General features: G+C 36.4%; 1 protein-coding gene across 1 annotated transcript in view; it reads left to right on the top strand.

Annotated features, from left to right (window-relative positions):
• Patronin (calmodulin-regulated spectrin-associated protein patronin) overlaps nucleotides 1–21,948 on the top strand; it is a 195,599-nt gene that overhangs the window by 47,804 nt on the left and 125,847 nt on the right. The window contains exons 3-11 of the mRNA XM_069329901.1: nucleotides 4,856–4,951; nucleotides 5,407–5,622; nucleotides 6,126–6,335; nucleotides 7,695–7,939; nucleotides 8,187–8,317; nucleotides 9,196–9,363; nucleotides 14,173–14,304; nucleotides 15,100–15,453; nucleotides 19,126–19,276. Of these exons, the coding sequence (XP_069186002.1) occupies nucleotides 4,856–4,951; nucleotides 5,407–5,622; nucleotides 6,126–6,335; nucleotides 7,695–7,939; nucleotides 8,187–8,317; nucleotides 9,196–9,363; nucleotides 14,173–14,304; nucleotides 15,100–15,453; nucleotides 19,126–19,276 (1,703 nt within the window). The remainder of the gene's footprint in view (nucleotides 1–4,855; nucleotides 4,952–5,406; nucleotides 5,623–6,125; nucleotides 6,336–7,694; nucleotides 7,940–8,186; nucleotides 8,318–9,195; nucleotides 9,364–14,172; nucleotides 14,305–15,099; nucleotides 15,454–19,125; nucleotides 19,277–21,948) is intronic.

Raw genomic sequence — 21,948 nt, 5'->3', positions numbered from 1 at the left:
AGGCGTTTACTAACACCTGGTTATTGGCTATTCATGCCCGTGCCACCTCTTGGCTAGCTTAATCTTTATCAATCTAACACCTGGCTAAGCTCCACCGCGGCTAACCTATCTTGAGGTGTTTCCAGGGCTTAGCGTCCCCGCGGCCCGGTCGTCGACCAGGCCTCGACCAGACCTAGAGTTCAGTCTGCCAATGTATTTATCCAACACTATTTTCTCAGGGTATGAAACAATTTTTTTTCGAAAGTACCTCTTCCGCTTAAGTACCCCTCCCCCTCCGGAAGCTTAATTAAATAAGGCAAGCTCCTACGTACCTGGTTAAGCGCCACTGGATTGTTATGTTAGTAAACGCCTTAATTGCACTTCATTCCAAAAGCCTGATTGTAATGAAATTGTGGGAAGTCGCTGGTTAAGCAGAATATTCAATGATGATCTCAATCAATTTCTTATTTATTCTGTCTGATATTGATATTATGATACTTCATAAATAGATGCTCTTACAGGAGTCAATTATAACTGCAATATACAAGCAACCGTAAGTAAGTAATAGGTATACAACTTAAGTAAAACTTGATAACCATAAGAACGCGAGATAAACATTATTTTGAATTTGCTCATTTATTGTGCACCCCCCTAGCCATCCCGCGGGTGGTAGTAGAAAATGTTGAGAGGCACACAGTGGGCTCAGGAACTGAACTCCAAGTTTGTAAGAAGAGCTAGAAGATGAGCAGATTGTTAGGTGTCGCTGCAGCTCAGTTTTATTGTTGCCTTAAACTTAGCAGTAATATAGGGGCTGTTTTTCTATTTTTACTAGAGACATTTTCAGTAGTGTATCAGATATAACGCATTGCCATAAACTCTAGCCAAATAACCTGACTTTGCCCGTTTAGAATTAGTAAGATTTACATATTCACAGTCAAAATGGTTGATATTGTGACCGATGCCCATAAATATTTCTGGTAAGAATATTATTAGAAATGCGCAATATATGTGCATATTTATAAATTTTAAAGATGCGGACCGGTTATAGGTGTTTATAACAGTACTGATGATGATTTGCTGATGATTTTCGAGCAGTTTTGTATATGGCAAAAGGTACCAGAGCGTTACATAAATCCATATTATGAGTTTAACTGTATATTACAGGTATACAAATTTGCAAGAACCAATGTTAAAGCTTAAAATTTGGTTAACTAATATATGTTCGAATACTTATCCCCCCCCCCCCCCCCCCCGCCGGACCCACTTGTTGCTCGCTTGCTGACCAAGATGCTCTCTCCTATTCACTTCTTATTGTGTGTCTGATAATTGTCCCTATGCCCTTTGAAATATCATCTAAATCAATTGATTAATCAAATTGGTGCCGTAGATTGTCATCGGTGTTTCTTTTCCGAGATTTTTGGAGGTGGGGGACTTACTTAAGTCTGTCGTGCGTGTTGGGGTCAGCAAGGTGTGGGGAAATAGGGAATGGTCAACCCATCCTCCTAAGGTGACAGTACTTGTGGTAACTATTTTGTCAAAAGTACCACTGTGTACTTTCTTTTACTTTACTTTTGGTAAAAGTTCTTGTACTTTACACTTTCTTTGGTGATGGAGCACTAGAAAGTTGACTTTGTGTTATTGGATTTGGGCAAACCGGAAGCTTTTTAAATTAACAAGATAAGGTCCAACATCTTACGCCTAATATAGTACATGTGTGCTATAGTAGGTATAAGAATATTTAAGTTTGGTTTGTAGTTTTAGTTTTCTGGACTCTATAGAAATTATAGTAACCCCACCAAGATAATAGTACAGAAAGTGGTTTACTGGTTGTCCATCACTACATATCGGTCCACAGAATTACCCAAATCTACCCAAATCCTGCTAGCATTACGTAAGTAATGAATAAATATGGTATATTTACTCACTATAATGCTGAATGCAGAATATGATCAAATCTATTTTTACTCAGAAATAATCTGTAGAAGTAAATAAATAGCAGGGAACGCCATAGGAAATCAACGGTCCAAGTGACAATGTTGTAGAGTGACTTATTATCCAAGATATATGGTCGCCTGGAGAGTGTTTGCTGGCATATCAGCTTCCTGTACACAGTGATCCAGTCGTCTCACTAATTTGCTCAAATTGTCGCACATTTAGGTAAGGTTCGTTTGGGTTAGGTAATGTTAGAGGCAACTTTTCAAACCCATTGGCAATATATCTTGGTTAAGTCGCTCCACAACATTATCACTTGGACCCTCGACTTCCTATGGCGTTACCTGCTATTTATTTATTTCTAATTTCGTTATGAAATTAGATTATTTCCGAGTAAAAATAGATTTGATCATATTCTGCATTCGGCACCAACATTATAGTGAGTAAATATACCATATTTTCTCATTACTTACGTAATGCTAGCAGGATTTGGGTAATTCTATGGACTCCTATATATTGGTACTTTCGACTAAACAGTTACTATAATACTATAAATATAAGTATATCTTAGGAAGATGGGTTGGAATAGGACAATGTGTTGGGTGCATGGTGTGCAAGTTTTCAAGTGGTGGCTAGCAAGCTTTCACAGTGTGGCAATGTGTTTTATGGACACGTAACCTTCCCGGAGGAAAAACTGCGTGAAAGTAAGGAAAGTGGGATGGAGAGCTGTCAGTGCCATCTGTTATCCACCACCTGCTAGTGTGGGCAAGGCACGCCTTCAATGTTGTATGGCTTTAGTCTCCACTATTTATGTGACTGAGGGTTACTGCCATGTTCGCCTAAATGTTGTCGGTCCTCTCTCCAGTGCACCGCCTTTACGTGGTGAGGGAAAAGTGTACTGTATACCTTCATCAGAGGTTCACGGTTGTTCAACGTCCTACCAGAGACTATCAGAAATATTGCCAGAACAACTGTGGACATCTTCAAGAGAAAACTAGACCATTTTCTCCAAGGAGTGCCGGACCAACCGGGCTGTGGTGGGTATGTGGGCCTGCGGGCCGCTCCAAGCAACAGCCTGGTGGACCAAACTCTCACAAGTCAAACTTGGCCTCGGGCTGGGCTTGGGGAGTAGAACAATTCCCAGAACCCCATCAACCAGGTACCTGTAGTCAGTTTTGAGACTTCTTCCACTCTCCAAGCTCGGATTGGGGCTAGGCTTATTTGGTTATGTCTGCTCTCCTGGTGAAGCTAGGAGTGTGTGATTTATGAAGTCCTCTTTCTATCCAAAGAATGAGAGACCACCTGTGGTGATACTCTAAAGACCATAGGGGCCCTGCTCTTAATAGCCTCAGGTTGAACCCTTTCAAGTTATTTCCTGACAGGAATTTTACTGAAATAATTTTTCTGCATTTTTGAGTGTCTTTGGAAAGATTTAAAGGAATTAGTTAAAAATTGGCAAGGGTAACTTAAGGCAGTCCTTAAAACTTACATTTTTTCATGGCTGAAATTTCCTTGTGGTTGTTTTTAACTGTAGAAGGAAGCCATTCTACTGGCTGAATGATAGGAAGAATTGTTCCATCCTATATTTTTCACAGATTCTCACTTTATCTATTCATAACTCCACATGATGGCCACTTATAAAAATTGAAAGAATAAGTTTTAAAACAGGTTTGCGCAGCAGTATACATACATTGACTGCCAGCTCTCGGTTAATTGAAGATGATGGATAAGTGGTGCTCACGTGTCTCCCAGACCTTGCTAGATATATGAATGTATGTTAACACATGTCCATGCTAAAAATATTAATACTTTAAATTCATGTACAAATCAGTGTTTATATAATTTAAATGATTAAAAACTAGGTGAAAGTAAAATAAAAATTTACTCCTGTTTTCCCATGGAGAAGTACAAATTATAACCCATTTAGACTGGGATTATTTACCACAGGTTGAGAACCCCTTATTAAGTATTAATAAAACTGGGGTGACAGCCACCTGTTGGAGTCGAGCCTAGATTAGATTGCATTGAAACAAAAATTAATGAAGTGTGTTAGTGACGATTTAATATAAAGTATTTGTGTGTGTGTGTGTGTACAGTATGTATGTATGTGTGTGTGTGTGTGTGTATATATATATATATATATATATATATATATATATATATATATATATATATATATATATATATATATATATATATATATATATATATATATATAAATAATATACTCACTCACTCTCTCACACTCACTCACTCTCTCACACTCACTCACTCTCTCACACTCACTCACTCTCTCACACTCACTCACTCTCTCACACTCACTCACTCACTCTCTCACACTCACTCACTCACTCTCTCACACTCACTCACTCACTCTCTCACACTCACTCACTCACTCTCTCACACTCACTCACTCACTCTCTCACACTCACTCACTCACTCTCTCACACTCACTCACTCACTCTCTCACACTCACTCACTCTCTCACTCTCTCACACTCACTCACTCTCTCACTCTCTCACACTCACTCACTCTCTCACTCTCTCACACTCACTCACTCTCTCACTCTCTCACACTCACTCACTCTCTCACTCTCTCACACTCACTCACTCTCTCACACTCACTCACTCTCTCACACTCACTCACTCTCTCACACTCACTCTCTCTCTCACACTCACTCTCTCACACTCACTCACTCTCTCACACTCACTCTCTCTCACACTCACTCTCACACTCTCACACTCTCACTCTCACACTCTCACACTCTCACTCTCACACTCTCACTCTCACACTCTCACTCTCACTCTCACACTCACTCTCACACTCACTCTCACACTCACTCTCTCACACTCTCACACTCACTCTCACTCTTATTCTATTATTATTATTTTAATTTACAGATACTGGTAAGTGTACTAAAATGTAACCTTTGGTGTTGTTGCAGGCGAAGCAGAGGGCGTCAGTGGCATGGATCGTCCAGAAGGCCCACAAGAACAAGGTTCCGACAGACCTCCATGACCCCTACTACCGTGATTATGAGGTGAGCTTACTCTCAGGGTCCTATCGTCGTGGACCTCTACATAACGACCACCCCACTTTCTCTATCTCCACCCATAGCCACCTCCAGCATACCCTCTACCTTCACCCACACACCCACAATACCACCCACAGCCACTACCACCACCATTACTACTTCAACCTATTGTTGGAAATGCAGAATAAGTTCAATGAAAAGTCAGTGTGCCATTACTACATTAGAAAACAGTGTGTCTACATCAGAGGTCCATGACAGTTCAACCTCCAACCGGTAAACATAAGAAATATTGCTGGAACACACGTCAAGACATTCATGAGTTAACAAATAGCCCCAGGAGTTATTGAACCAGTAAGGTTGGAAAGAAGATACTCATAAAATTTATTTGTGAATATTTATTTTTGTACATATGGGGAGTTAAATTAATGGACTGAGTTAATTTTATATTGATTAAATTTCAGGGAGCAGAACACCTTAAACCAGGCATTGTGCACAGGTTGGCCAATGCAGACCTATACTGCTCTGCATTGGCCAACATCTATGGTGACCCAAACTTCCACAATCTGAGCCACTGGAACATCATACAAGCCTTGGCTAGAAAGGGTGTCTATGTTGCTGAGCCCACTGACGTTGCCCTTACTGAGACCGTACTCATTCAGGTCACGCCCATCAAAATGGTACGTTCTTATTGACTTTTGAATAATCTACTTTACTAATTTTTTTTTTCCTCTTTATTTTAAGGAATATTTTTATTGTAATTTTTGTGTATAGCATTTTGTCAGTGAACTAAATTTATATTGATGTATGGTAGCTGTGGGCTTGGTTTACATGCATATGGAAGAAAAGAATAGATCCATATACTGTATGTTCTGAAATTGCATTACAGGCTAACCTATTACACAAAACAAATTGAGACTGATAAAATGTGCAGTAAATGCACACCATCATGTGCAGTATGTGCACCTGAATACGTGCAGTGCATGCACATGCACGTATTGTGTATGTGCACCTGCAAATACGTGCAGTAATGTAGCTCTGCATTATATTTATGCAACATAAATTTTCTTAACCATTATTTAGTGTATAATGACTATCAAATTTACATATTTCTACTTAAAATGTAGAGTACAAATTTAAAGTAACTGGTTTTATAATGTGTGTTTTGTAATACTGTTACCAGTCTGCTCACTTGGCTGTGATAGAAGCAATGATGGCACTGTACATTAGAGAGGTGGTGGTAGCAGATCGAGCAGTGACTGTATTACAGCGTGTCAGTGGTGGAATGATGCCTGACCGCATCCCTCAGGACCAAGAAGAAGCTCTTGTGCTGTGGATCAGTCATGTCACACAAGCCTTGCAAGAGCGAATACATCAACAGGTTCAATCTCAGGTTAGTTTTGACATAATGTTGTTGCTCTATCAGATGTTTAATATTCCAGAGGATTTATAAATAAGACTGTTGTATCCCAGGAACTGCACAAGTAAGGCAATTTTCTTTCCACATTTAGCAGAGGTAACAAAACCTAAACATTTAAAATACTGTACAGTACTGTATTCTTAATTGGTGCTCATTGTTTCTCAGAAATATCTTGACAAAGATCTTTGTGAAATTGTTTGAAATTGCTGTGGCATACAATGTACTCTACAGTGTTTAGATGACTAGCTTATTTTAATATTTTATTTATTTTATCCGTTATTTTTTGAAAGAATGTGCTTTTAATAAAAATTGTCACTTTCCCTTGCAGTTTAAAATGCACATTTTTTGTGAATTGGCACAACTTCTCTGATGGAGAAAAGTCTTGGTCATTATGATTTGTACAATACAGACTGTGAAAATAAAGCATGGTTTTTAAATGGCTTTTATCATTGATATTGTATATCATTTAAAAAATAGAAAATGGGGATTTTATATTGGCACTTGGAATTTTAAAGTTAAAAGAAAGGCCAGCTTGTGTAGCCCACTGTAATGTGCTGTATTTAAGAATTATATGATAGTGACAAGACCTGCTCTGTGGAGAGGTGGTTTTGTAAGGGGAAGAGCATTATTTTGTATACAAGATATATTTTGTAGTGGAAGTGCTCTTATTGACTCTATAGTTTTTGTAGTGTAGGTAGTGCTTGAGTCTATATACTGTACTGATTTTTAAATGGACATAAATATTATATAGTATATTGAGCACTAATACTGTATAGTGGAAAAATGATTTTTAATACATTAGAGATGATGCTTTGTTTATGGGAAAAAAGTTTGTGCTTTTTTTTTTTTTAATAACCATATGTACATTTTCTTCTGTACTCCATGGCCAGGGTTAGAGATCTTTTAAACAGTGCTTAGTAGATCTGTTCAGTGTTTTATTGAACAATCAAGCACAGAAGAGGATTTTAGTGCTTTTAAAACTGTGCTAATGGACACAATTCTCTTGCTTATAATAGGTACAGTAATTTTAACTCTGTTCTGATATTGACTATTCTCGTTGACTTTAGAGCCCCAAGGATGACTCACATTGCCTCATTTTTATGGATGCTGTGCATCAGGTTTGGACAGAGTACTGTATTAAAGTGTGTCAAGACAGAAAATTAATCAATATAAAGATGTGATAAACTTAACACCTTTAGTGAGAGTCCTATGTTGGTTGTGAAACTGCTAGTGTCTGAGGGTGAGCATATTAATAACTGGGGAAACTGTCTTAATCACCATTCATTGATGAGTGAGTATGTAGTGTCTCATAACACCACCACCACGTTCCAGGACCAGGAGTTGCCTGTTTTCCCACGCATTCAAGACCTGAGTGACCTGAGTGATGGCATTGGCTTGGCTGCTCTCATAGCCTTCTACTGTCCCCAAGAACTTCCTTGGGGAGATATTGCCGTTGCTGATCCTCCATCCATTGCCGATTCACTATATAACATTAGTTTGGTAATCAGGTTTTGCCAAGAGAGTCTGCCATATAACCCTTGTCTCCTAACCAAAGAAGATATTGTATATATGCACAGGTAAGAGTTTTATATTTTTCTCATTAAATGGTGCCTCATTTGATGCATTATCAAATACTGTTTATAAATATTTTGATGTTTTATAACTGCATAAGAAGTCTTGAGTCTCTCTCTCTCAATAAATATTAAATATTTATTTAAAATGAGTGCAAGTTTATCTGTTTTGCACTTTTTTGGTAATCATTTTTAAATGTCAATTATATATGACTACAGTATTACTTAAATATTTGATTGCTTTAATTTTCAGCTCAGTGAAGCAGAATGTGCTGGCTTTTGCAGCAGAGCTATTTTTTCTTCTTGAGCTGGAACCTGTTTCATGCGTATCACTACCAGGTACTAAGAAGACCTCTACTAAATTTATCCAGCTCTCTTCCCCAGGTTTGTTTTGGTTGGTTGCCTACCTCTGTACAATTAATATCAATCGTATCCTTAATGGAAGGAACTTTGATCCAGAAAACATTGTGCGGAATTATTTTTCCAGTCATTGTATTCCTGGGAGTCGACACATGGTGCTAACAGCTTTGGCAGAGGTCAGGCATGGTTGTTACCTCCTAACCAGAATTTCAAACCACTTGTAACAATTTACTAATGCCATAGATTGTAGCAGCTAATGTCTAAAATTTTGATTGTTATATCAGAAACTAAGCACGGGTGGAACCTAATCCCTGCTCATTTTATGGCCGAGACTGAATCATTGCTGTAGTGCTGTTTTTTGTATTATTCCTGCTGTGGAATTAGCAAGGTAGAATAACCTTTCTTTATTTCTGTGTGAATGTTTCTCTTGTTTAATAAATTTTTATATAGTAAGAAAACATTTTAGATTACTGTACTTTCATGCTCTTATGAACTTACAGTAATTTTTTTAAATACATAACTTGACTCACTTTACTAGTAGAATTAAAAGTTTTAATTCTTGCTTTAAGAACCTCCGAGTATCGTTCACCATTTGCTTGCATATGTTTCGTTGCTTGCTGGTTGCACACTGCTTCTCTTGCTAGAGTAATGGGACATTGTTTTGCATATTTGTATGAACATTCTCACAACTGGTCTTCAAGTACTCAGTAAACTGATTCATTTTAATGATTCTCTGGATGCTGCAGTATCCAACAAGCATTACTGGTATGTATTATAAGAGGATGTTACCTAGTAGTACTAACAAATTATATTATATTTGTTATTCATTAGTCATGACAGCCTGGCTTCTAGTATTTTGCTATGTGGATGGTAAAAAGTGGGTCATATGGTATACTGTACAGGTGGTGGTGGGTGCAGCGGTTGGAGTGGGTACCAACGGAGCATGAAGGTCATCCCTGACCTCCGAGCGAGCCTCTCGCCCTCCTCGGCCCACTCCACCGCCTCCTCATATTCTTCTGCCCGGTCTTCCTCCCATTCACAGCAACGGTCACCCTATTCCACGCTGAGAGGTATACTAATCCTTATAGATATGCGTCCTGCATGGTCCCTACTCTTCTCCAGTAGTTATGTAGCTTTACCACTTAGGTATTATTAGATATAATTTGTTTCTGAATTGGGTATCGGTGTAAGCTTTGATCAAGTCAACCTTTTTAACTCATTAGCTTAAGAGCTATGATAATATATATTAACTTCATCAGATCCAAGTCATCAGTATGCTTCATTTTTGTAAGTGTAAGATAGCATTAATAGACCAGGATTAATGTTACTGTGTGGGGTGTTTGTGTGTGCACTAATGTATGTTTGTGCATGCATGTGCATACATAAGAAAATGACAAGCAGCAACATGGTCACAACATAAGATTTTTTCTAGGCATTTACAAAGTGAATAAAAACTAAATATTTACCATGAATAAGGATAGGATGAGAGAGTATGGTTAGAAATAGAAACTCAGATGAGCCTTAGGATGTAAGAAAGCACTTCTTCATTAGGCAAGTGGAATAAGCTAAAATAGGAAGGGAAATATTTGGGGCTGTTTCTGTATATAGAAAGAGTAGGTATGGTAAAAAGCAAGGTCAGTAGCCATTACAATAAGTGACTTCCAAAATGTAAACTTTTTAGTACGAGTAGTTGTAAAATGGGAAAGAATGGACATAAATTTGTTTAAAAAGTTGATGCATTGAATAATGGACAGTTAAAAGGTGGGCCCCAGCAGTTGAAAATTTTCTGCAGTCACATCTAGGTAAGCACACACATACCCACTCACAAATACGGTGAATTTTAAGATAGCCTTCAAGTACTGTACAGTACAGTGGAACCTCAGGTAACGAACATCCCCTCTTTATGAATTTTTCGTGTTACAAGCTCAGTTTCTTCGTAAAATTCTAATCAGTTTACGAGCTTTGCCACGCTTTGTAAGTTTGTCGATACCCCGTATGGGTCAACTGAGTGCATGGTTCCCGGTGGCATGGGTGACCGCGCTTCAGTTTACCAGTGCCTCCTGCCTAATGACGATCGTGTTTGAATTCTTGTAAAGAATTTAATTGTTTTTCAGCTTTTTTGTTTTTTAAACATAAAAGTAATTTTTATATACCACGCCATGGGTCCCAATAAAGTCGGTGGTAAGGTTCAACCTAAGAAAAGAGTTGTGAATAGAGACAGTAGAGGATGTCCCTCATTAAGAAAATGTGTGAAGTATGGGAAGAACTGCAAAGTTTTATTGAGAAAACTCACCTAGATAAAGTTGTAGCAGGCCATTGCATTGACCTTTTTAATGACAATGTAATGTCTCACTACAAAGAGGTGTTAAAACATAGGGAAAAACAAGTCTCTTTTTAGACAGATTCTTAGTAAGACAAGTAAGCAGTGATCCATAACCAGGTCCTTGTGGTATGCCTACAAAATGTAGAGTACCCTGGAAAAGTCATCACTGCTTGATGGTATAATGGAAGGGGATTCACCTTCCAAACACTAACATCTCTCCTCCTCCCCCATCCCACCCTCCTCACCATTTTCCATATGCCAACAAGTCAACAAGGGGAAAATTCGTTTCGGTTTGCAAATTTTCAGTTTACGTCCCGTCTCTGGGAACAAATTAAATTCGAAAACCAAGGTACCACTGTACTCTACTTGGATGGAGGAATGTTGAATTAAATTATTTACAACATGCATCAGACCTGAACTGGAATATGGAGCTATGGTATGGTATGGTGCCTGGACTTAAAGGAAACATTCAATATTGTCAGAAAAGTGCAAAAGTATGCATGTCAGGAATGATTAAAGCCTGGATTTGTTAAAATTGAAAGATTGAAGAAAATTGGGATGTGAGCATCACAATTTTGTATAGGTATATAAGAAAACAGACCAGAAAAGGTTTTTGAAACCAGAAGGAAGCAGACTTGGAGTTCATAGCTATAGACTATGAGAATAAAATAAAGGTGTAGAAAGGATAGAAGGAAGTTCTCTGTTACCAAAAGAATTGTCTAATGTATAGTTGGAATAAATTTGTGAAAGTAGTGCATGGTAAAGTACAGTAGTAATTTAGTTTTAAAATTGTTGGTAAAATACACAAGGAAGATACACCACAAGTATAGCTCTTTAAATATAAATATAAATGGGAAATAATTATATTTTTTAATAAATTAGTTAATGTCTGTACTAAAAGATTTACTCCAAAAAGCCAATCAGGAAAATTAAAAAATCATTATACAGTATTATATTAGGTATTTTAGCTATAAAGACATAAATTGGACAATTTACAAAGTGTGAAAGTGATGATAATGGGTTAATATATTTACAAATTAATTCTATATATATTTGCGTGTGTAATTCTATATATATTTGCGTGTGTGTGTGTGTGTGTGTAAACATACACATTTAGAAGATAATGTCATTCATCTTGGTATTAGAACTAAAAGAAAGGAATATGAAATTTGAGTGTGAGCGCTACTTGTATTTATATTTAAATTGTGTATGCTGTATTGAGTTGGCTTCAACCACTTAGTCTGCCTTGTTGCACTTACAGTACAGTATCTACAATTTAAGACTGAAGAAATTCTTTGACATATAGTACTGTACATATGATTGATTTGTGTTTCTGTTGTCAGTCCCCCCCCCTTGATCTGTTCTTCTTCACTTTGAACATTGCTTCATTGTTTACTTTTAATTCCCCCTAGAATATTACGTCGTCATGTCGCCCTCCTGCTCCTACTTCTCCAATGTGATGTGTGTGTGTACTTACCTATTTGTGCCTGGCAGATTGGGCATTGGCTCTTGGATCCCGATGTATGTATGTGTCTGTGTGTGTCTTCTGTGCATCCATACAAATGGGCAGAGGTGCAATTTCCAGTTATGTTGTACTTTTTATATTTTAAGGGCTATTAAAGTGGAGAAAATACCGTGTGTCAACTCGATTGATATAAATTTTAAATGCTCGTATCTCGGCATTTTAAAATTTAAATAGTAGAGATAGGAAATGTGTAATGTAATTGTGGTAATAGTTTGTATGGCAGAAAAAGGATTAGTGCATGGAAGTGTGTGTTTGTAGCTGAAATAGTACTTGTTTATTTGTAGTTGGATTTTTGTAGTTTAAAGAATTTCTCAATATAATTCCAGTGAAGATACTGTAAGTGCTAAAATAGTGATGATTATATGGAGGAGGTAAATGTCAATGGAGGACTTGAAGATACCTGATCATTCATGGTTATGATAGCATGCAGATTGCAAGTAGCAATAGCCTGGCTAATATTTACCAGGTTTACCTGAAAAACATGGCCCTTGATGCTTGGAGAGAACCTTTGTACTGGGTATTGTTCATCAACTAGAATTACACTTGTATGGTAGATACAGTTTTCAGGTATGAATCTAGTTTTGAAATGCTAAAGATAATGAATAAATATTCAGACTAGTTTCTTATTTTTAATGTAACAGAAAACATGGTTTTTTCTTGGCTCATTAAACAGCAGTTTTGAATTTGGAAAGGTCAAATGTAGTTTGAAATAAAGTTGTAAACACTAAGAAGATAACTGTTGGTGAAATACAATAATTGTGTGAAGAAGTTGTGGGTTGTAGTGGTTGTGCAAGTGGTGTTTTCACTACTCTGGCAGACTTGAGTACAAACAAGATACTTTAAAAGTGGCAGTTAAACATTTGGTCCTGCATTTAATTGACATTAACAAAACTCCTTAATTCTTAAGACATTACTGGGGAAATGGTGACTTGCTTTCCTTCTTCAATTAATAGTTACTGATCAACTAATATAATGGTTTATCTTACACAGTTGTTGTATACTCCACAGGTGTTAGCAACCTGAACTTTGTTACACAGTTGTTCTTTGCACATCATAATGTTCTTAATTCCTCTAGATTACATCTTGTATTAACTCTCAATTTACTCTCCTCTTTCTTCTTATCTGTAATGTTTGAAGTTTTCACTCCTGTATTCTCTTCAGACTTCTTTTTTTGCTTGTCCAGTATTGATGTACTGTACCCGTCTTGCATTAAGTATTGCAATTCAATGTGCAGTATTTCTGCTTAAAAACCCTGTGTTAATATTTCAATTGCACCATTTACAATTTTTGTGATTCATTTTCTAACCTAACCTTGATACTTGACACCAGTAGACACTGTAATATTGTTTATTAATGCATAGTTCTTGTACTTTGTTTTTTGTCAACTCTCATTTTGTTGTTTGATGATGTAATTGCATGATAATAATTACTTAATATCTACTTTTGCTAGTGGTATAGTTTTAAGAATTTTGTGATTTTTTCTAAATTAAAAGTTTATTCAATTCTTCTAGCTTTTTATGCATTTGGTGTCAGCTTCAATAAATATTTTAGCTTAAATTTTCGTACATTTGCAACAACTAAAGTATGGCTTTGAATGATGGGAGTACTGTATATGTATATACTAAAACTTGCTGATAAAATTAATAATGGTCATGAGTAGTTCAAATATATCTAATTCTGTTTTGATTACATGATCATTGGGAGTTAAATACTACAGAATATACTATGCTTGGTTGTGCTGCAAATGTTTGAGACTACTACTAGTTTTTGTTAAATTCTTGTGGTATATGTTGTGGGCTACTTAAATACTGTTCTTTTTCAGTATACATATTACACACACTATCTTCTGCATTTTTTTCTCTGTGTATGCTTTTTGCCTTTAGCTAAAAAAAAATAAAAAATATTTAAAATTTTCAGCTTTTTATCATAATTGATATAAACAAATACTGTACACACACAGAAAAAACTAAGAAGGCATACTACTTAAGTAGTAAATTAATGATTGATAAGTGCCTGTTGATGGTGCAATAGGTCGGGGAGGAGGCAAATCACCATCCTCAGGGGGAAGCGGATCGGGATCGGGAACAGGGACCGGGTTGAGACGACAGCAATCCCTGACGGAACGGGACCGGCTACGCAGAGATCGCGTCTCCGTCCATGAGGGTAATCATAGACCCATTTAAGTAATGTTTGCTGGAGATCCCTATCAGATTTAACATCTTTGGGATGTTGAGTACTGCATTTCACATAGCATTGGATTTCGTTTTACTTGTAAATTTGCTTGATGGTAATACAGCAAGACTAACAATTATAACTGCAATACTAATCTTATTGCATGCACCGTTTTAAGGAGTTTATTTAATTTGAATTAAAATTCCTTTGAAATAATATGAATTTAAGGAAATTATCAGAATGTCTAAAAATAATATTTATTTAGTGATTTAATTAAGCATCAGTTTAGTTGTTTGTGATGTGGGATGTATTTATACATAAATATATTTGTAAAGCGAGTTCATATATTGGGTTTAGAAGGAATATTAAACAAATGAGTTACCTGAAAGTAACCTATTAATATAATTTACTTGTGTAGGAAAAAATACTGTATATAAATATATACTGTGTAGGTGAGGGGTTCTAATATACCTTACACTGAACCTGCATTTCTTGTGCTGCTTTTGCTCCTAATGGTATGTTGAGAGAGATGTTCTCTGTACATAATAGCTTCATCCCTTACTATACTGTCTGTCACTGTTGATATGGAGCCAACTTTCTTATTGCCATAATGCTTTTATCTTGCACATTTATTTTAATTGGCTAGATGTCTCAATTATGTTAACTGGAACTCATCTGTTTGATAGTGTATTTACTAACTTTAGAGTGATATTTGCTGAAGTAATGACCTAATTAGGTAGTATATGTTGAACTAACAGTTTACCTTTTGGCCGTGGGCTGCAGGAGACGAAGAGGGGGCATGCGGGGGGTTCAACTGGGGGTCTATATACCCTCAATGGTGGTGGTCATGCAATCATGAGGTGACAGACCGGGACTGCATATACTGTTGGCGACAGTACCAGTCACAGCCCTTCGGTGATCAGTATTCATACTATCTGGCCTCAGCCCAGACCTGCCAGCCCACCCGGCAGGAACAGGCCCCTGCCGGTGGGCCAAGCTTTGGCAGAGGCTACCCACAGGGCCTCGGCTACAACATACCAGTTAGAGATGTCCCACTCTACCATCACCCACCCAGTCATGGCCTGTCACATGAACGTGTAAGGGCACGGGCCAGTCACCCAGCCCATTTACAGGATTATGGTAAAGTGTTCATCATAAACTTGGCACCCTTGTGGCACTCAGTTGTGTTGTGCTTAGTGGGGGGCCGGTAGCACTTTGCAGATACTCCATTTCATTTCCAAAAACATCTTTGGTTTTTTCATATAAATGGCTGCTGGTTGTTTTTATTAAAGTTTTCTTTTTGTTTCCTCTTTGTTTCAAAATGCATGTGTTGCAGCTTGTACAGTCTCTTGGACGAGTTTTAATAAAATCTGTCAACCGAGTCATATTCAGTATTTGCTGATTTTTAATAAAATTTAGAGGTTTAGAATTGTGGCTTTACATCAGATATTCTCAATGTTTTATGTTTATCATCATATGCAGTTTTAAGTTCTGAAATGCCCATGTTTTGACTTAGTAATCAAGGAATGTATTTGGTGAGTTGCAAATGCATAGTTTTGCTTCATTATGCAGGTATACTAGGCACAGTAAATATTTTTTTTTATGCATGGGAGCTTATTTCATTATCAATACTTGGTATTGCCAGCAGCCATTTATTAAATCACCTAAGAGTAATGTTTGTTGGAGATGTGATGTGTTGCTACCACACGTGATGGGCTGACATGACTGGTTGTTGGAGATGGTTATTACATGTATGAGCTACAAGGCCACAATCACCAAGTATTGATTATAGGAATTTGCTGTTCATACATACACACAGGGTTATCAAAACTGGTAGAGCCACACACATTCTCTGTGTATATATCTAGTTTGATTCATTGTGTGGAAGAAAGAGTGAATGCACGTGTGTGTACGTGCATGCATGTTTGTTTGTGCTCGCAGTGTTGGGCATGTGGCTTTAGAAAAAAGAGACTTATTACTACTGCTACAAAAAAACTTCCATGTTCTGTACTAAAATAGGTGTTGATTTTAAAATACAGCACCTCCATGACTATTGCTGCTGTATTGTTTTGCTTCAACATGGTCATAATATGATAAAAATACATGGTATGATTGTAGTAATAGTTATGTAACATTCTTTATATTACAATTTAATCTTTAATTATGATTTCCTATTTTAACACTTCCACGAAATGGCGTTTGAAAAAAAAACTTTACCCAAGTGAAATCACCATTTCGCCAATCGAGCGGCAACATTTAAAAGTGTATACTCTTTTGACTGTCCTGATGTCAATTTTCGATGTACGTATTTCATTTTTGTACCGATGTGCTCGCAATAGAATGTTCTAGAAGAACATAAGTTTAAAATGTCACCAAATTATAAATTAGATCAGCACCAAATAAAAAAACTACGTCGATGACTAGCCGTGAGCGCCAGACAGCAGCGAAATGTTTCTACTATCTTCAGGGTTGTCAACTCCACACTTGTCCTACAGGGTTAATTTTGGTATCACTGAAATCGCAATAAAATTCTCTACACGGACATATGCATATAAATATAAAATCAATGTCGCAACCGACCCACGAGTGTGGGAAGTGGCCGAAGTGTTACCCGCGGCGGCATATCAGCGAAACCGCATCGAAGTGTATATTCAATTCACTGTCCTGACATTATTTTTTGATGTACGTATTTCATTTTTGTACCAATGTGTTCGCAATAGAATGTTCTAGAAGAACATAAGTATAAAACGTCACATGAGGATGCGTTCCTTGAGGTGCTTCCAGGGCTTAGTGTCCCCGCGGCCCGGTCGTCGACCAGGCCTCCTGGTTGCTGGACTGATCAACCAGGCTGTTAGACGCGGCTCGACCATAAGTATAAAACGTCACATAAGGATGCGTTCAACCATAAGTATAAAACGTCACATAAGGATGGGTTCGACCGGCAACAAATATAAAAATTACGCCGATCATACTCGTCGTGTCAATAATACAATTGTTTTACCACGATGATTCACTGCCATGCCGTTCTCCCAAATAAACTCTTCGGCTATTAGAGAGAACGTAAATTTCATGGCGAACATTTCTAAACTATTCCCAAGTAGATCGGATCGAAATTGGAATTTATACGAATATTTATTCTCGTGACTCCCGTCAGAGTCAGCTTTGCGGAACCCGAACAAAACTTAGTGACGCGCTCGCGCGCCACTGAGTGGCGAAAGTGTTAAGTAAATATAGTATGCCGTTTTAATTTGCATAAATTGCTATCTTCTTCATACAGTACTTTGCCTCTATTTGTCGAGATAATACAAAATTATTCATATTTCAGATTACAGTGCAACTATTATTTACGTTTAATTCTTAGGTTCTGTTTTTGTTTATACCAAATTAAGGGTTTTCCATGGAAAGACTTAGATGGTGGAGTAATAGCCACAGTGTGGTGCTGTGATTGGTGCAGCATTAAATGGTGGAGTAATAGTTAGCCACAGTGTGGTGCTGTGATTGATGCAGCATTAGATGGTGGAGTAATAGTTAGCCACAGTGTGGTGCTGTGATTGATGCAGCATTAGATGGTGGAGTAATAGCTACAGCGTGGTGCTGTGATTGGTGCAGCATTAGATGGTGGAGTAATAGCTACAGCGTGGTGCTGTGATTGGTGCAGCATTAGATGGTGGAGTAATAGTTAGCCACAGTGTGGTGCTGTGATTGGTGCAGCATTAGATGGTGGAATAATAGTTAGCGACAGTGTGGTGCTGTGATTGATGCAGCATTAGATGGTGGAGTACTAGTTAGCGACAGTGTGGTGCTGTGATTGGTGCAGCATTAGATGGTGGAGTACTAGTTAGCCACAGTGTGGTGCTGTGATTGATGCAGCATTAAATGGTGGAGTAATAGTTAGCCACAGTGTGGTGCTGTGATTGGTGCAGCATTAATTGGTGGAGTAATAGTTAGCCAGTTAGCCACAGTGTGGTGCTGTGATTGGTGCAGCATTAAATGGTGGAGTAATAGCCACAGTGTGGTGCTGTGATTGGTGCAGCATTAGATAGTGGAGTAATAGCCACAGTGTGGTGCTGTGATTGGTGCAGCATTAGATGGTAGAGTAATAGTTAGCCACAGTGTGGTGCTGTGATTGGTGCAGCATTAGATAGTGGAGTAATAGCCACAGTGTGGTGCTGTGATTGGTGCAGCATTAGATGGTAGAGTAATAGTTAGCCACAGTGTGGTGCTGTGATTGGTGCAGCATTGCCACCACCTGGTTGCATCATGGGAGAGCATACCTGAGTCTCTGCCAGAACAAAAAAAAACTTGTTTAACTATGGACAGTGTTCATAATTTGACTCTTTTATATTATCAAGTGTGTATAACAATGCCTAATGTTACACCATTTTTCTAACAATTGCTATTGAGCAATAAAATGCAGTGCTGTCAAGGCATCATAAAAAAAAAGCTACTCCCAACTGTGCGTGTGTGTGTATATATGCATATTTTGTATGTGCATGTGTATGTGTACATGCACCCAATAATTTTTTGTGCAAGGGGGTCATGTACACATTATTGCACATAAATGTGTGCACATGCATATATTTTATGTACATGTGTATACACATTTGTGTATATGCGTGCATGCTTTTTAAGTCAGTATTTTGGTCAAGTTATGTGAAATCCACATTGCGTGCCTGGATTCATCCTCTGCATTTGTAGATGTTGTGCTGAAAATGATTGAAATAAAGTTCATGACATTTTTGATCCCAGTACGTTGCATATGGGAGTTGTGGTTTCTTTCATTATGATAACTTTCTTTCTCTCTGATGCTAGGCATGAAAACTGCTGGAGCTCCGAGTGTACGCCGCTCTCATTCCATGAATTTAAACGACATGGCTGACATTAGAACTAGGATTGAACAAAGAACGGAAAGATCCGAGAATGCACCATCCTCTTACAACAGTGATTATGGCGGCAGGGATAGGTGAGTGTTTTTTTTGCTTCAACAACATTAAGTAATCAGTATCATGTTTAGAAAATTGTTTGATTAATTAGCTCATTAAGTTAAAAGCAATAATTTACACAGCTGTAGATCAATATGCACAAGTGTGTTTTTATGGTGAAAGGACAGTTGTGTTCTTTATTGATATTTCAGAGTGCATAATGCTTTGTACACATGAAAATTTTACTCTTACCTTCCCAAAAATGGTAACTTGCACGCACAATAATTGTGGTTAAGTTATCATTAAACAATTTGATGTAATTGGTATTGTCCTCAAACGTTGATTTTTACCTTGTTGTACTTAATAATTTTCTTGTATGATTAAAATTTATTTATAAATATACACACATTCATGAATTATAAAATTCTAGAATTTATCAGAATTGTTGGCGAGCCCCTTAATATATACTTTATAGCACTTTGGACAGGTTTTAATTTTTATACATATATATATATATATATATATATATATATATATATATATATATATATATATATATATATATATATATATATAATTTTATATATATATTTTATATATATATTTTATATATATATATTTTATATATATATATTTTATATATATATATTTTATATATATATATTTTATATATATATATATTTTATATATATATATTTTATATATATATATTTTATATATATATATTTTATATATATATATTTTATATATATATATTTTATATATATATATTTTATATATATATATTTTATATATATATATATTTTATATATATATATTTTATATATATATATTTTATATATATATATTTTATATATATATATTTTATATATATATATTTTATATATATATATTTTATATATATATATTTTATATATATATATTTTATATATATATATTTTATATATATATATATATATATGTCGTACCTAGTAGCCAGAACTCACTTCTCAGCCTACTATGCAAGGCCCGATTTGCCTAATAAGCCAAGTTTTCGTGAATTAATGTTTTTTCGTCTACCTAACCTACCTAACCTAACCTAACCTAGCTTTTTTTGGCTACCTAACCTAACCTTACCTATATATATAGGTTAGGTTAGGTTAGGTAGGGTTGGTTAGGTTCGGTCATATATCTACGTTAATTTTAACTCCAATAAAAAAAATTGACCTCATACATAGTGAAAAGGGTAGCTTTATCATTTCATAAGAAAAAAATTATAGTAAATATATTAATTCAGGAAAACTTGGCTTATTAGGCAAATCGGGCCTTGAATAGTAGGCTGAGAAGTGAGTTCTGGCTACTAGGTACGACATATATATATATATATATATATATATTTTAGTATATTTTGGTAGCAGTCTTTCCTGTAGACATATATTATTAAATATGACCGAAAAAGTAAGATTAATAATTCTAACACGAATTTTCTCAATCTTTCGTACATTACGCTTCACTGTTGGAGGTAAATAAAAAATCACTTCTCCAAAATTCATTTTTATTTCTAGTCTGACGCGACACGGGCGCGTTTCGTAAAACTTATTACATTTTCAAAGACTTCACAAATACACAACTGATTAGAACTTACGTCTCTCTGATATTATATCTACATTTGAGTGAGGTGGGAAGGGTGATGTGGCATTAACACAAGACAGAACAGGAGGGGATATTAATAGGGTATTAAAAGTATCAACACAAGACAGAACAGAAACAATGGGTATTGAATAGAAGTGTTTGTAGAAAGCCTATTGGTCCATATTTCTTGATGCTTCTATATTGGAGCGGAGTCTTGAGGTGGGTAGAATATAGTTGTGCAATAATTGGCTGTTGATTGCTGGTGTTGACTTCTTGATGTGTAGTGCCTCGCAAACGTCAAGCCGCCTGCTATCGCTGTATCTATCGATGATTTCTGTGTTGTTTACTAGGATTTCTCTGGCGATGGTTTGGTTATGGGAAGAGATTATATGTTCCTTAATGGAGCCCTGTTGCTTATGCATCGTTAAACGCCTAGAAAGAGATGTTGTTGTCTTGCCTATATACTGGGTTTTTTGGAGCTTACAGTCCCCAAGTGGGCATTTGAAGGCATAGACGACGTTAGTCTCTTTTAAAGCGTTCTGTTTTGTGTCTGGAGAGTTTCTCATGAGTAGGCTGGCCGTTTTTCTGGTTTTATAGTAAATCGTCAGTTGTAAATCTATGAACACTTCTATTCAATACCCATTGTTTCTGTTCTGTCTTGTGTTGATACTTTTAATACCCTATTAATATCCCCTCCTGTTCTGTCTTGTGTTAATGCCACATCACCCTTCCCACCTCACTCAAATGTAGATATAATATCAGAGAGACGTAAGTTCTAATCAGTTGTGTATTTGTGAAGTCTTTGAAAATGTAATAAGTTTTACGAAACGCGCCCGTGTCGCGTCAGACTAGAAATAAAAATGAATTTTGGAGAAGTGATTTTTGATTTACCTCCAACAGTGAAGCGTAATGTACGAAAGATTGAGAAAATTCGTGTTAGAATTATTAATCTTACTTTTTCGGTCATATTTAATAATATATATATATATATATATATATATATATATATATATATATATATATATATATATATATATATATATATATATATATATATATAATTATTAAATATGACCGAAAAAGTAAGATTAATAATTCTAAC

Source organism: Procambarus clarkii, chromosome 23, assembly GCF_040958095.1.
Source record: "Procambarus clarkii isolate CNS0578487 chromosome 23, FALCON_Pclarkii_2.0, whole genome shotgun sequence".
Classification (NCBI taxonomy): Eukaryota; Metazoa; Arthropoda; class Malacostraca; order Decapoda; family Cambaridae; genus Procambarus; species Procambarus clarkii.
This window is presented reverse-complemented; position numbering and strand designations above follow the sequence as displayed.